Source organism: Procambarus clarkii, chromosome 65 (genome assembly GCF_040958095.1).
Source record: "Procambarus clarkii isolate CNS0578487 chromosome 65, FALCON_Pclarkii_2.0, whole genome shotgun sequence".
In the NCBI taxonomy this organism is placed as follows: Eukaryota; Metazoa; Arthropoda; class Malacostraca; order Decapoda; family Cambaridae; genus Procambarus; species Procambarus clarkii.
The window spans coordinates 6781893-6797115 of record NC_091214.1 but is presented as its reverse complement, the minus strand read 5'-3'; the positions used below and the strand labels follow the sequence as shown (position 1 = coordinate 6797115).

Here is a 15223-nt window from a genome sequence, read left to right as displayed (position 1 = left end):
CCCATTAAAGTTTAAGTACTGTAGCTTGAATTGAGATTTTAAAACTTGTTTTAAAATCTCAAAATGTTTTAAAATTTTAAAATTGATTTGTCACAATAAGATTAACCTTTATGTGTCTTGTTTGTAGAATTTTTAGTTCTATGACCTGCAGCCTTAACTATTATGGGAGATGATTATGATCCTCTCAGGTCCTCATCCTCTGGGATGATTTTCGTCACTGATAGTGAAAGAACAACTGAACTTAGAAGAATTAATATTCGAATAATTATAAATTATTAATTTAATTCTTATTAATTAAGAATTAATGCATTTCTTTAATATGCATTCCATACCCATCCCGTGGGCGGTGGTGGAAAGGGTTACAGAGGCACATAATCAGGCAAAGTGAAATTCACACCAGTTACTCCATCTATCACCATTGTATTATGCAGGAAGAACCCCACGTCTATGGGTCATCCTATAAGGTTAGCAGACTTCTAGATGTTACCACTGCTAGGCTTAGGCTTGCCAATAAGTACCTCTAGGAGTCTGCAACATCTGCTGATGTAGATTTGACTATGTAAACTGTCGGCAGAACTATTCGCATCCTTTGCGTCATTATATAATGGCATGTGAAAAAAATCGCGGAATTCAGAGATAACACGGTCAATGGAGTCCAAGAAATGTGTAAGTACGTCATTCATAAGAGTAAACACTAATCTCATGTAGTGTTAGTGGAAATTTTGTTTTTGTTTTTATTAATATATTAGGTACATCATCTAATATATACATTAGGTACATATAGTCTAGGGTAGCTGCACATTAGTGCAGCTACCCTAGACTATATGAAGGGGAGTACAAAGTAGCAGAGCCACATATAATTGTCTACGGAACTGACCACCTTAATTCATTTGAAGCTCCCCTAAACACATCTAATGGAACCGTTACTGTGCCTGGTAAGTCCACTACGGCCCGCTCCTGTGCCAGGTAAGTTACGGGCTCACCATAGCCCGCGCTACTTGGAACTTGTTCCGAGTAGCTGAATCTATAACAACAACAACATCTCACGGTCGTCCCGGGAGCTCAGTGTACCAGGCGTGTGGCAGGGTGAAGGACCCTGGCTGGCTGCCGCCCCTACAACATTTTCTTCTTGCTATAGTCGCAACAAGATAGAGCAGCGCTGTGGATGAAAGAAGCTATTTACAGTTTCAAGTATACAAGTGTTTGAGAATCAGCAGCAAACATATTCAATATAAAGGTAAATTCTCTGTTCATCGTACATAACAGGTTCCTGTGCTAAACCTAATTATATAAGTATTCATCCAAAATAAGTGCCAGTTCATACATTATAAATTGTAATCGTGAAGGTACTACACAGTTGTGAAAAGTACCAGACATATCCCAGAAGTCCTCAAACTGCGCTACAGTACCAATTAAACTATGATAGTGTGTTTAGGGTAGGGGGGGACGAGGATAGGAGAGAAGAATCATCACGGCCTTGAACCAGCACCTCGCCGGCCACTTGCCAAATCAGTGATTTCAGAAAAATCGATTCAGAATACAACACGGCTTATTTACTCTCAGTAGACCAGCTTAATGAGTGAAGAAATAGATAGGGCAAATTAATAATCATTCAAAACTTACAAACACTTAATAATTAGTGACCAAGTTTAAACAGAAGACTAACGGAGAGCCATTAGCAACTGACCAAGTTGGATACTCATGATTAACAGCACAATAATCGACGGTGTAAGAAAGGATAAATGAAATACAGCTGAAAGGTCACAAAGTGAAATTCATGTGGATTCCATCTCATGTTGGAATAGTACTCAACGAGGTGGCGGATGACTTGGAAAAACGTGCCTCATCAAAACCACAAGTTGACATTGAAATTGAAATAAGTTTATTAAGGTAAAATACACTCAAAGGGATGAGGTAGCTTAAGTTATTCTCACCCTGTTCAGTACAACGTGCTCATACATATATAGACTCTTCACAAACAGTAAACATATTACCGAACATTCTGAGTGATAAACATATACATTTCTTCCTTTACACGTGTAGTATGTTATCAGACGCACACACAAATACTTTTATGACTAGGTATATAGACAATTTGCAATAGACATTCAGACAATTCAACAAAAGGTTACAATCTTGGTGCAAAATTCTTATATTTCTCCAGAATATCATCAATCTTTCCGTTGTGACCCATCCAGGCTATTTGTTCAGGAACAGTCCTTATCTCAGTGTTGCTATATACATTAATCAACAGGCAATCAAGAACATAATGGGTGAGGGTGTGATACCTTAACATACCTCATAGTTTACACTTGGTGTCATTATCACTTAGATAATGATAATGATCATTTAGTTTAGAACCGAGAATTATATGTACAGGCAGCATAAAACATCCACCAGACTGTGACATTGTAATTTCCAGAATTAGGCTGGGACATCGATATCCATAGCTGGTGGCTGCAGATAATGAATCCCCCCCAATGGTGAATATTCCAATTGTAAACTATGTGAACAAGAGCTGGGACATACTCTCTAACACTATATCTGTGATTGCCCTGTTATAAGTGACTTCAGACCTAATGGTATAAGGTACTTTGAGTTCTGTAATTACTTCGTACACTAAGGAATACTGGAAGATATACTTATGCTGTACCCAGATTTTGCTGGTGAGGCTAATAGATCAGCCTTACATGTTATGTTTTCACCTGATTCTTAGTCAGAGTTTTTTGTATTTGAAGCTGGTATTTTCTCCCCTGATTCCATGTATGACTAACCATCCTTTGAGATGGGAATATTAGATGAACTTATAGCTAGTTTTTTATCTCCATTGTGTAATCTTTCATATAGAATTGGGGTAGCTGCACATTGCTGTGTATTCCTAAGCCTGTTAAATAATAAAAAATCTTCAGAAACATAAATAGGAGCAACCAATTATTGAATTTTTAAATATTATTTATAAATATCTTTTCAGTCACATGCTCCTATTTCCTACACTGTATGCGTTTCTTTCAAGTGAACCAGTAGAGTCATCATGGCTGCGCCAATCTTCACTCAAGTGACCAGTAGGCGCCAACTTTTGGAACTTGCTGACAGCCTTAAGGCGGACCTACCCTACTCGGCCACCGTGAGTTGATCCTCACCCCACTGTAGCTCCGGGAGAACTGTGGACTAGCTAAAATCTTAACACTTCCCGTAGTGACTTGCCGATTTCTCCTGAAATTTCTTTCACTTCTTGAAAATGATTTTCAAGGAGTATTTCAAGAAGCTCCTTAAACTATTTTAATGAGTGACGATTATGGCTCAATTTAGTTTCAAGAAAGTAATTGAAATATTTCATTATTCATTGAACGCGAGACGACCTCTGTATTCAGTGACTGAGTCGATTTCCCTTAAATTATAACAATAAGTCAACTGTTCTTCCTTGGCAACAGTGAGAGGAAAACTGTTTCAGATATATTTTTGCTTTTTAAGATATATCTGATTTTGAGTTAGAGTTACAAATACTTGTAGTTGAATATATTTATGGACTGAAATACATTGCTTTAAACATTCCCCCGCTGAAGGACTACAAAGTTTTGGTAATTATTATTATTTATCAAGTAAAATATTAAAAAATTATTGTCTTACTATAATATTGCATAATACCTTGTTCTAATATTATTTCATTTCGTAAAAGTCAGTTAATTAACAAGAATGAGGTCTTGAATGCAGATAGTTCTCCTTTTCAATCATAATTTTTGTTTAGTTGTTAACTTGAATGCAAACTGTGACAGATGCACAACATCCTGCTCCTACACGCTCGAGGGTGGCTGTCTACGACCACGTTCTACACCTTGGCTGCCCAACCACACTCTCACACACTCTTGTGGCAGAAGACGGTAAGTTCTGCGTATCTCCTACATCCTGTCCTCTCGCATAGTACATCGAATTTTGACGTATAAATCCCCTAAGACCAAAAACTGATGTGATACAAATCATAGCGTCTCGCAAAATCGACGTGATGTTCAGTTTTCTATTCACGGATCATCGGTTTGGTTTGGTTCGGGCAAATTTAGTACATCATTTCAGTGATGTTGTGAAGCCGGAAACCATACGCCGCCAAAACCAAAATGTACTAACAATTTTGGAATCAACCGCCTTCTTACTACAATTATTCCAATCGTCTACCACTCTTTTTGCAAAAGATAATTTTATAATATTGTATGCCCCATTTGTTTCGTTAGATTGAATCTATCACCTCTTGTACTTGCGTGTGCGCATTTCGAATTAATAGAGACTTACAGATGCTGGTGTTCTTGCACTGTTTCTCTACCTCTAGAACGTGCCCTCCAGTATTGGCGTCTACTGCCGGGAAGCGGAATTCGAACAACTGATAGAGGCGCTGAGGGAGACGCCTCTATTGGACTGGCGACAACACCTGCTGATCGGTCATGTTCCCCACTTCCTGGTTGAGCCGCTGAAGATGCTGGCCCAAGAGCTGGAGAGCTCCCTCGTCATTTGGGATCCAAATTACACATTTACTTACCGCCCTAACATGGATACTGAACTCCTCAGGTTGGTACTTACCTTACCATACAGTGAACTTTAAAGTGGCAATATCTACCGTGCAGGCATATATATACACCAAGAAGTGTCCTCCATTTCTCGGTATACACATACTGAGAGTTTACTTTAATAATTGACTTTGTTCAGGGCTAAAGTATACTTGCTGGTTGGTCAGTAATCTAGTGTCAAGGCTTTAATAACCCTCGTGCAGTTGATAGGCCTTAAGTCTTAAATATAAATATAATATAATAATAAAATAAATAATATAATATAATAAATATAAATAATATAAATAATTATACAAAATAGATAACATTTAACTGCAATGTCAACAATTCAATAGAATGACGATATTGAATACATTGTAATAAATGAGAATAAAATTTCAAAAGCTGACAAAAATCAACTTTTGATATGATATATAAAAAATGATATCAGTTGAAGGATCAAAGTACATTTGGGTCCGCAGTCGTATATGCAAGTTAAGGCCTGAACCCGAGTTTAGTTAGCCCTTTATACCGAGTCGAATATATTTTTAGATAGTGACAAAAATGTTATTCACATGCATTATCTGACTTTGAATATATTATTAAATATAGTTAAAAGGTTATATTTCTTACCGTTAACTGTATTGCATACCTATGTACTTATTAAAATTCGATATTCATGTTCTTAAATATTATTGAGTTTGAGGTCAGAATTGAACTGAAAATTAATAATTAACCTGGACTGCTGGTATTTGCACTACCAGTCAAACACTTCGCAATGCTGCATCAAAGAGGCCCAAATTAAATCCTCATCTGTCCTAAGAGGTAAGACCCGACCTCCAGGAAAATATTCCCAAAATTGTAGCTACAAGGGATGATGTCCTCTTGTGGCCTGGGACACAGGTTATTTAAAATGGATGTAATTACTTTCACTTATTATAAACGTAATAAGTGAACACAGAAAACACACATAAGTGAACACACACGCACGAGGCAGAAACAAATGGGCAAAGTTTCTTTCACCCTAAGTGCCCCTGTTACCTAGCAGTAAATAGGTACCTGGGAGTTGGTCAGCTGTCACGGGCTGCTTCCTGGGGTGTGTGTGTGTGGTGTGGAAAAAAATAAAAATAGTAAACAGTTGAGAGGCGGGCCGAAAGAGCAAAGCTCAACCCCCGTAAAAACACAACTAGTAAACACAACTAGTAAACACACAGAAAAGGGCAGTTCCTGTTGACATTTACTCTACCTTTCCAGAACTCCTTTGAAAAGAGAACCTGGCCTACGAAGACTAGCAAAGGCTCGCCCAAAAGAGTTAAGTTGAACCACAGTCCAAGAACATTCCCCCCCCCCCCCGGTCGCATATAATCCTGTCCAGGAACGGTTAAAGCACAACACAGACCTATTAGTGTCCCTGGAGTTCCTATACCAAATAGTCTCCAAGGTACTGTGCTCAATATCACAACTTGGAATGTATTAAAATCCAAAGAAGGTAGAATTAATGGCCAGTATGAATGAGGAAGGACTTAACATGAATGATAAAATGATGGCACTCCCAGTAATTTGTGGAATAGGCTCCCCCACAGTAACACTATGTTGACAATTGCCTAATTTTGTGGGTTGCTAGGCCCCCTCAGGAAGACATTCCTAAATACGTGTCTAAAGGTAGATAACGATCTCACCATGCCCACAGGAAAGAAAGATTGCTTGGTAACAATCTATTAAAAAAACTCCCACACTCATAACAAATGATCTTGCTCTCTGACATTTACTTTAAGATCCAATACTCTCGTTGGATAGAAGCAAGGATTTACACCAACAAAATACTAGGCAGGAATTAACACTGGTGGAACAGTTAATATTACACACAGAACTCTGGTACACCACATCAGTACCATATCCTCTTCCAGGTCACTTTACTTGCTACAAAACTGTGAGTGAGCTGTAAGTTCCATTTATAACCTACTTAATAAAAATATATAACCACGGTGGCAGATATATAAAGGAATGAACTTAACTGAGTAAATTATGCTGACCAACTAGACAGGTGCTGTACAAGAATGTAAGAACTCTTGTACCTGTATATATAAATAAATAATTTTTTTTTTTTTTATTTTTTTTTTTACATGCAGAGCATGCAAATTAAGTACAATAAAAATACAGAATACATAAAGGAAAACAATAGACCACCGGCCAGAAGGGCCGACAGCATAGCACAACAAAACAGCATAGCACAACAAAACACATACACAAGAAAAACATGAAAAATACAGCATACATCAAAGCACAAAACAGAATACAATGGCAATTCAACAATCACAGTACAAAACAACACCTCCAGAAAAACAAAACATACAACAAGAGGCATAGCAGGAAACAGAACAGTGCAAACACAAGACTGTCCAAACACGTACAACAGGTAAAGCAACATAAAATCAATACATTAATAAAAAAAACACACACCAAGCCATCCGCCCTGTAAACAAAAGGCGTGGCCAAAATAAACAAGTACAATAAACACGCACACCTGAAAACAAAACAGGCATAAACACAACAACTAGCCTGAAGGACCAAGAATGTAACAACAAAGTACATCAAGAAACAAACTAATTAATACACAATCATACAAAGTCACAAAACACCGGCCTGAAGGGCCGACATAAAAAACACAAGAAAACAAAAGAAAAAATACAACAAAACATCACAACACCACACCAAACACACAGCAAGCACACAGACTACGAAAAGATCTCATACTTGTCCGGCCACTCGTCTGCCGGGAATCGAATACAATACGCCTCCCAAAGTAGCATAATGTCCTCCGAAACATGGTCACTATTGAGCGTACGAGGATCAGGCATTAACTCCGGCACACCTACAATAAAACACTTAGCCCGACGAATCCAGATGGTAGAAGGGCACCACGGATCAGGACGCACACGGTCAACAATATCAAAATTCAACGGATGGTCAGCATCATTCGCCACTCCGGAGGCCAAGATGAGAGGGAGAGGCACCTTCCCATGAGGCCGGGCAATGGGCAGCACACTGGGAGCCTCCTCAGCTGCCTCACAGGGCCCCTCGTCAACCACCGAACGTTGTATCTGCTGGGACCCCCCACGCTTGACATCCTTTTTCAGCACCAGCTTGATGCCTCGGCTCGCACCAGGATCCGCACCATCCACGCCCGTAGGAGCAACCACCTCCCACTGCGGAGAACCTTCTGCAGGAGAAAGAACAGGAGGTAAATTAGACGCACAATCATCAACAGCTGACACATGGACATCAGCCACCACCAGCGTCGTAGAGCACGAGGCACCCGGAATCGCCACACCATCTCCCGAAGCTCCACCCGCGTCGTAGTCCTCCATATCAGCCCAAGCAGTAGAAGAGCGCCTAGAACGCTTGGGCACTGGCCGCACATCCTCACAGCCGGAGGCGGACCCAGAACCACTGCCCTCACGAACCGGGCGAACCCGTCGGTGCCCGTCGCAGTACTGCAGCAGCCTCAACCACATGGGGACCCGGGCCGCACACAACAGGATGCTCCGCAGCCCCCTCAACACCCAGCACAGCCGGAACACCTGGCGAGGGTGCAGGACCAGGCGCAGCAGCAGGAGTCGAGGAAGACGCAGACGCACTCGGCTGAGGGACAACACCCGGGGGCATGTCGGGTGACGCAGGAGGGGCCGCATCAGCAGCGACTGGGACCTGCTCCACTTCATCTCCGGAATCCACGCCCTGAGGGAGCGGCGGGAAATCCTCCTCCCGGAATAAGTTAACGGGTGCAGCAGGTGTCTCAGAGCACCCGGCAGCCTGATGCCCCAACTGGCCACACCGGAAACAAGTACAGGGCTGCCGGGCATAGTACACCCGAACGTAGTAGCCCAGCAGCCGGACAGAAGATGGGATATCCGACCGCAGGCGCATACCTAATGTACGGACGTTCGTCTGCTTCCCAGCATACTTCCCCGAGGACAGCTTGTTCACCCGCACACTGAAGACTACACCATACCTCCCGAAGAAGCGCCGGAGAAGGTCTTCAGGGAACTCCAGGGGCGCACCGTGCACACTGACATATGTCAGGGCACCACTTCGGTCCGAGATCGAAACGGAGCCGGCGCCATCCGGCAACTGCAATGAACGCCCCTCGTTCCGCCGGAGGAAATCCCGATACTCATCCTCCCCCACGAACTTGACAATCACCCGGGGGGCCGTAACAAGCTCAACGCCATACACAGCTTCCACCGGGACACGAAGGATGTCGCACATAACTAACTCAATGGCCGGATAACCAGCCTTACACGTGAATTCCAGGCCCACGGAATTTACCCGCAACACAGGAGGAACGGCCAGGCCCCCCATGTTAAAACGGCCACGTCAGCACACAGCCAGGCAGGCAACAACACTGGACAGGGAGGGTAAGAGACCCCCACACCCCCTGCCGGCGAAAAACTGCAACCTCCCCAAACTGCCGGAGTGTTCAGACGACACGTCTTCACCCTACGGCTGCTCAGGTGGAACTCCCCAAATAAAATAAAAAATAAAAACGACCACTCACAGACCACCATCACCAAACTGAATCTGCTTCCTTCCTTCGGCTGCATACTTGAAAAAACTCATATCATAACCATCTACATTCTCTTATGTGTTCTGCCCAAATATTTAACAAAATCATCTATAAATGCATTTCCCTACTAGCTGCCCACTACTTTGTCAACCACTAAGTCCAAATGATTAAATACACCCAGTAATTTCCATATCACTACTTGATCGTACCGCCGACTGCACTGCAAACCAGTAGCACACTCAACGGCCAACCCTTGTGTTTCTTTCTTTCTATAAATTCTTGTTTCCCTGAAATAGACCACCCTGGTCGTAACAGTTCATCATCACCAGTCGGACACAATTGAAATGAGCCCCACGATGGGAATGTGTTCACATGTCATACAAACCATCTCTAACAAATTTCTTATTTCTACTAACACTTTACTAAGTACAAATTAACTGATATAACCTACTGGTTGCTTACAACTCGATTGCTAATTTGCATAAAAACTCCCCAAACCAGCCAGTAGTTTATATTTTACAATTTAGTCATACTAAATGCGTGCACGCTTTACTGACCAAAACCTTTTGATTTCATAATTTTTTTTATATTTTTATAAAAGAAATACACAATATACAAAATAGACAATAGAAAACAACAAATCATACATACAAACAGGACAAATATAACAAAGTACGGAAACACATATGCAAACTAAACATACCCAACAAAAAACCAAGAAAGAAAACACATGATACAAGGCACAAAATGAGAAAACCCCGAAACGGGCACCGGTGTTTACACACCCACACACACAAAAAAAACAACGTTACAAATAAATAACACAAGATATAAATAACATAAAACATAGTCACATCCACAAAAAACGTAAGTACAGAAATACAGAAAGAAAACACACAAAACAAGCCCATCTCAACAACCCAAACACAGGTGCAGATTAGTACATAACAACAGGCCTCCTAAACCACCGACAGAGGCAATAGTACAAAGCTACAGGAAACAACAAAAAATAAATACAGAAAAACAGTTAAATACATAAACAAGGAAATACAAACAGAGATAAACACAGAAATGCCGTATACATAATAAAGCAATGTCACAAGGACAAGAAAATAAACACACGCACACATGCGACATACACAACCACACCGCCCACCACCCCAACACAATACACAGGGCGAGCGCAACGACACGAAAGAAATAACACTAAACGCCCACAACCGCACACAACCACAAAAAAAAACACACACACCAAAGGCAAAGCACAAAACATACAACAAAACAGGCCACGCAGGGGCAAGAACAACATCCACACCACCACACATGCACAGACAAGGACACCCACCTGTGCAAGCAGGCACCGGGGAAACATCACGCACAACACAGACAGAAACCAAACACACCAATAAACCAATCACTCATACTTCTCTGGGTACTCCCGAGCTGGAAACCGTAAGCAATAAGCTTCCCAAACAAGTTGGTCACTTTCAGGAATCGGACACCCAGGAGTCACAGTAGGCCGAGGCATCAAATTCGGCACTCCCGAGACAAAACACTGCGCTCGTGGAACCCAGATGGTAGATGGGCAAAAGGGAACAGGATGCAACAGGTCATCACACTCAAAAGTCGCAGTTGCCATAGATCTGTCTATCATCTCGCCGGTCGGGAGGACGAAAGGGATGGGTTTCCCCCTAGGAAGCTGGTCACAGGGCCGCACACTTGGAAGCACACCTGACTGCACGGCAGGCCGCACACCGGCCCGCCCACTAAGGCGTGTACTCCGTTCGGTGCTGGGACTCGCACCGAGACCCGCGGAGGCCGGGTAGCTCCGCAGGGGCCCCAGTGCCCCCACCAACCGGAACAGGAGCAGAGGCCCCCTGCTGCACATCCTTCGACAACACCACCACAAGGTCGCGATCACCAGGGGCAACTGCCCACTGAGGGGAGCCACCAGCAGGAGGCACAGCGTCCAACCCAGAAGGCACCACAGGAGGCAACACAGCGTCGGCCACAGCATCATCATCCATCGCATCACTCCTCTGCCCACGACCGGCGAGGTGATGCACCCCGAGCCGAACAACGGCGCTTAAAAAGAGGCCGCTGATCGTCGGAACTGTCACCCCCCCAGCAAGCGGTGTCCCAGAAGAACCATCGGCAGGCGGCCCCAACGCCGGGGCAGCACGATCACGCAGAACAGGAGCCTCAACAATGCGGGGCAAAAAGCCACCACCAGGAACGGAGACTGGAGTCGGAGAAGGAAGAGACACAGCAGGCGGAAGGGTAGACTCCAGCACACGTGAGGTAACCAGGGAGGGTGACGGAAGCTGCAGAAGAGAGGAGGTACTCGGCAACGAGGAAGCTGCCAGAGGCGACAAGGTAGAGAACGTGGGTGGAGACAAACATACCACCGTCCCGCCAGCCCCGGGAAGCACACAGCCTCCAGCAGAAGATGCAGGAGCCACCCCTACAGCATCCCCCAAGGCCACCGGATGCGGATGCACCTCCGCAGTTATCGAACGACGAAGGTCCGAAACAGGCGCCCCCAGGTCCCCCGAGCTCACCGGCGGGGCAGACTTATCAGGTCCATACGTAGCGACATCCGGAACTCCCGCAGGATCCACACCAGGCACCTGCACAGAGCGAGGATCCGCCGGGGAGTCCACACGCACAGATAAGTAAGGAAAATCATCCTCTAGGAAAACTGAAGGGGCTTCAGCATGAGAAGCGTCGCAACCGGCCACTACGTGGCCCTCAGCACCACACCGGAAACACGTGCGGGTTTGACCCTGATAGAAGGTCCTCAGAGACAGCCCACGATACGAGACCCTGGACGGTATGGGCTCGTGAGCCGCATGACAAGCGTGTGTGAACCCAGCCGGACCCCCTTCAGCCGGCCCGCACTCAAGGTGTTGAACTGGTGCTTCACCACAGACCCAAACCGCGTAAACAAGAACATGAGGGCCGTCTCGGGGAAGGTCACTGGCACGCCGTGAACACTCACAAACGTCAAGGGCCCCCAGGGATCCGAGATCTCCACAGACACAGCCGAAGCCGGAAGAGGAAGCGTGCGGTCATTCCAGCGAGCCACAAACTCCCGGTAAACATGTGACGTGGCGAACGACATCACAACACGGGTGGGCGACAACTTCTCGAGGCCCAGGAGCTCGGGGACGTCAACACGGAGGACGTGCATGAGGGCAACTTCTACAACGGGCCAGTGCACGTCAGCAGAAAAGTCCAGCCGCACTGTGTTGATCCTCCGAATGCGGCTTGTACCAGCCGCGTCCATACCGGCAGGTGGGGCCCCGACCAGCGGGCGCTCCACCCCCCACAGCAACCGCCACTCAGCAACGGCAGACGACTACTGATAGCCGGAGCCCGACGTCTGCACCCTCTGGTGGCGCAGCCAGGAATCCCCCTGATTTCATAATTGGTTCCTTACAATTTCTTCTCACACAAGTTCAAATTTTATCAAAACATTAATAAACAGGAAAAATCTTAGGCAGAGAATTTATAGAATTTACTTAAATGGCCTTTATTAGCAATTTGCAATTGAACCTAGATGGCAAAGTACCATTCTCTATTTAATCGTATATAAATATTTATATATGATTACAATTTTTGAAATAGATTAAATTGATGAACAATAAATATGAAACTGCATGCCGAAATTATGAGAAACTACATAAGAATACATAATGAATTCACAATAATGTGATTTACCAGAAAATAATTGGAGCAAGATATTGGGATCATCTCACCATAGTACTCTGAAGACTCTTATTTCAAAATCTCAGGTTTTTAGGAGGAAATTACACTGATTTAAGCCAGTAATAGACTGCATAAGCTAGATAAGTGACCCGGCTTCTGTGCCTATGGCAGATGGACACTGCGGATTTACTTATAGTGTGAGAGTATAACTCGGGCAACAAATGTGCTGCCTTGGCTGTTTACTTAGAAAATAACATTGCTCTGTACCCAGCATATCATTCTTCCCTCTTGCTTCCAGGAACAAGCCAGGTTTCCGTGTCTGTAAACTTGTCAAAACTGGGCTCCAACACCTGCTGGAGAGGAGCATCTTTAGCAAGACCCAATCGCTGGAGTCCACGTGGAGCCTATCCCAGCATCTGCCATCTGTTGGAGTGTTCCTCGACTCGAGCGTGACTAAGGACTCTCCGCTCGACCTCCAGCACCTGCACTACTCCGGAAATGAGGAAACACCTGTCTCCTGGATGTCGCCGACCATGTATGGAAGCATCGGCATGTTGGGGACGGACGACAGCTACAGGAATCTGGGTCTTGGTAGACTGGTAATCAAGGTCATGGGGAGGCTATATGCTAGCCAGGGCTTCATTCCTAATGCCCACGTCAGCTACGACAACCCACCTTCTATAGCAACGTTCAGCAAGATACCAGGCTGGGAAAACACTCACACTGCCGCCTGGATGGCCTTCGAGCAGACAAATGGAATCAGTGAAATATCACAGGACAAAGATCCCCAATTACTATAGCAAAATATATTTTATAAGTTCTAAAGGATAACTCATAAAATTAATAATGACAAATAAAAAATTAATCATAATAACAATAATTATTGTCATTATATTAATAATTAATAAATACAAGTCCAATGTAACAAATATTCCTCACTAGCATTGTAGCGAAAAGATTCAGCAAAAAACCAAGATTGTTTAATTCTGCGACAAATTATGTGGAAATTTTGTTACTCACAAACTGCTTGCCGTTCTTCCCTGGATTTACTCTGATCCAATCTCCGCAACCAATAACATCCAAGTTTTGGAGCGTAAAGTAATGGGTTCCCTCGCATTATATATATGTCTGTATGTGCATATATTTGAATATGTTTATGTAATATTAACGACTGTGTAACTAGCGTCACAAGGTTGTCACTTACGTTGCTAAATGAACTATTGGGTTTGATTCTTTGGCCCATTATGTACCTCTGTAAACCTTTCTACCATCGCCCACATGATGCGTATGGGGTGCTTAATAAATGAACGAATAATCTCTCTCAGCTGGACATGCAGGTGACTATCCTCTAATGATTTTTACTGTGGCAGAGCAGGCCATCCTGGCTGCACCTGTCATCCACCACTTCGCTGCAAATACACGCACACAAATACTATATTATATATATATATATATATATATATATATATGCGAACAAGCCTGAATGGTCCCCAGGACTATATGCGAATGAAAACTCACACCCCAGAAGTGACTCGAACCCATACTCCCAGAAGCAACGCAACTGGTAACTACAGGGCGCCTCAATCCGCTTGACCATCACGGCCGTCAAAAGGAAGTGATAGCCGAGGCTATTTGAGCCACTTCCCCGACGGCAACTCGTGAAATGCTATGCCCAAGATTACCATCCGAGTTGCCGTCGGGGAAGTGGCTCAAATAGCCTCGGCTATCACTTCCTTTTGACGGCCGTGATGGTCAAGCGGATTGAGGCGCCCTGTAGTTACCAGTTGCGTTGCTTCTGGGAGTATGGGTTCGAGTCACTTCTGGGGTGTGAGTTTTCATTCGCATATAGTCCTGGGGACCATTCAGGCTTGTTCGCATTTGTGTTCCTCACGTGTGCCCCAAAGAATGAGGTGATTTGGTGAAATGCTATGCCCAAGATTACCATCCGAGTTGCCGTCGGGGAAGTGGCTCAAATAGCCTCGGCTATCACTTCCTTTTGACGGCCGTGATGGTCAAGCGGATTGAGGCGCCCTGTAGTTACCAGTTGCGTTGCTTCTGGGAGTATGGGTTCGAGTCACTTCTGGGGTGTGAGTTTTCATTCATATATATATATATATATATATATATATATATATATATATATATATATATATATATATATATATATATATATATATATATATATATATATATATATATATATATATATATATATATATATATATATATATATATATATATATATATATATATATATATATACAACCTAAAGTACAAAAATATTCCCTAATAATCTATTAACTTTTAAATAAAAATAAACAAATACTAATACAAAATTTATAATGTGAAAACGAAAAGACACTCTAAAAAGCAAACTGAAATGCTCATGAATGTATAAATTGTGTATATATCA

The 15223-nt window shown here is 43.5% G+C and overlaps 1 protein-coding gene across 1 annotated transcript; it reads left to right on the top strand.

Moving 5' to 3' along the window:
* The first annotated feature begins 988 nt into the window (after positions 1-988).
* On the top strand, positions 989-14140 carry LOC138354919 (uncharacterized). Its single transcript, XM_069309408.1, has 5 exons — positions 989-1237; positions 3014-3124; positions 3774-3878; positions 4319-4554; positions 13109-14140. The coding sequence occupies exons 2-5, from the start codon at positions 3032-3034 to the stop codon at positions 13608-13610; spliced, it is 936 nt and encodes a 311-aa protein (XP_069165509.1). The 5' UTR covers positions 989-1237; positions 3014-3031; the 3' UTR covers positions 13611-14140.
* Positions 14141-15223: the final 1083 nt, after the last annotated feature.

Bases quoted from the DNA above. Each gene is read 5' to 3' on its own strand.
- LOC138354919 (XM_069309408.1), top strand. From the start codon at position 3,032: ATGGCTGCGCCAATCTTCACTCAAGTGACCAGTAGGCGCCAACTTTTG. The intron at 3,125-3,773 runs GTGAGTTGATCC...AAACTGTGACAG, and splicing joins ACCTACCCTACTCGGCCACC to ATGCACAACATCCTGCTCCT. The intron at 4,555-13,108 runs GTTGGTACTTAC...TCTTGCTTCCAG, and splicing joins ATGGATACTGAACTCCTCAG to GAACAAGCCAGGTTTCCGTG.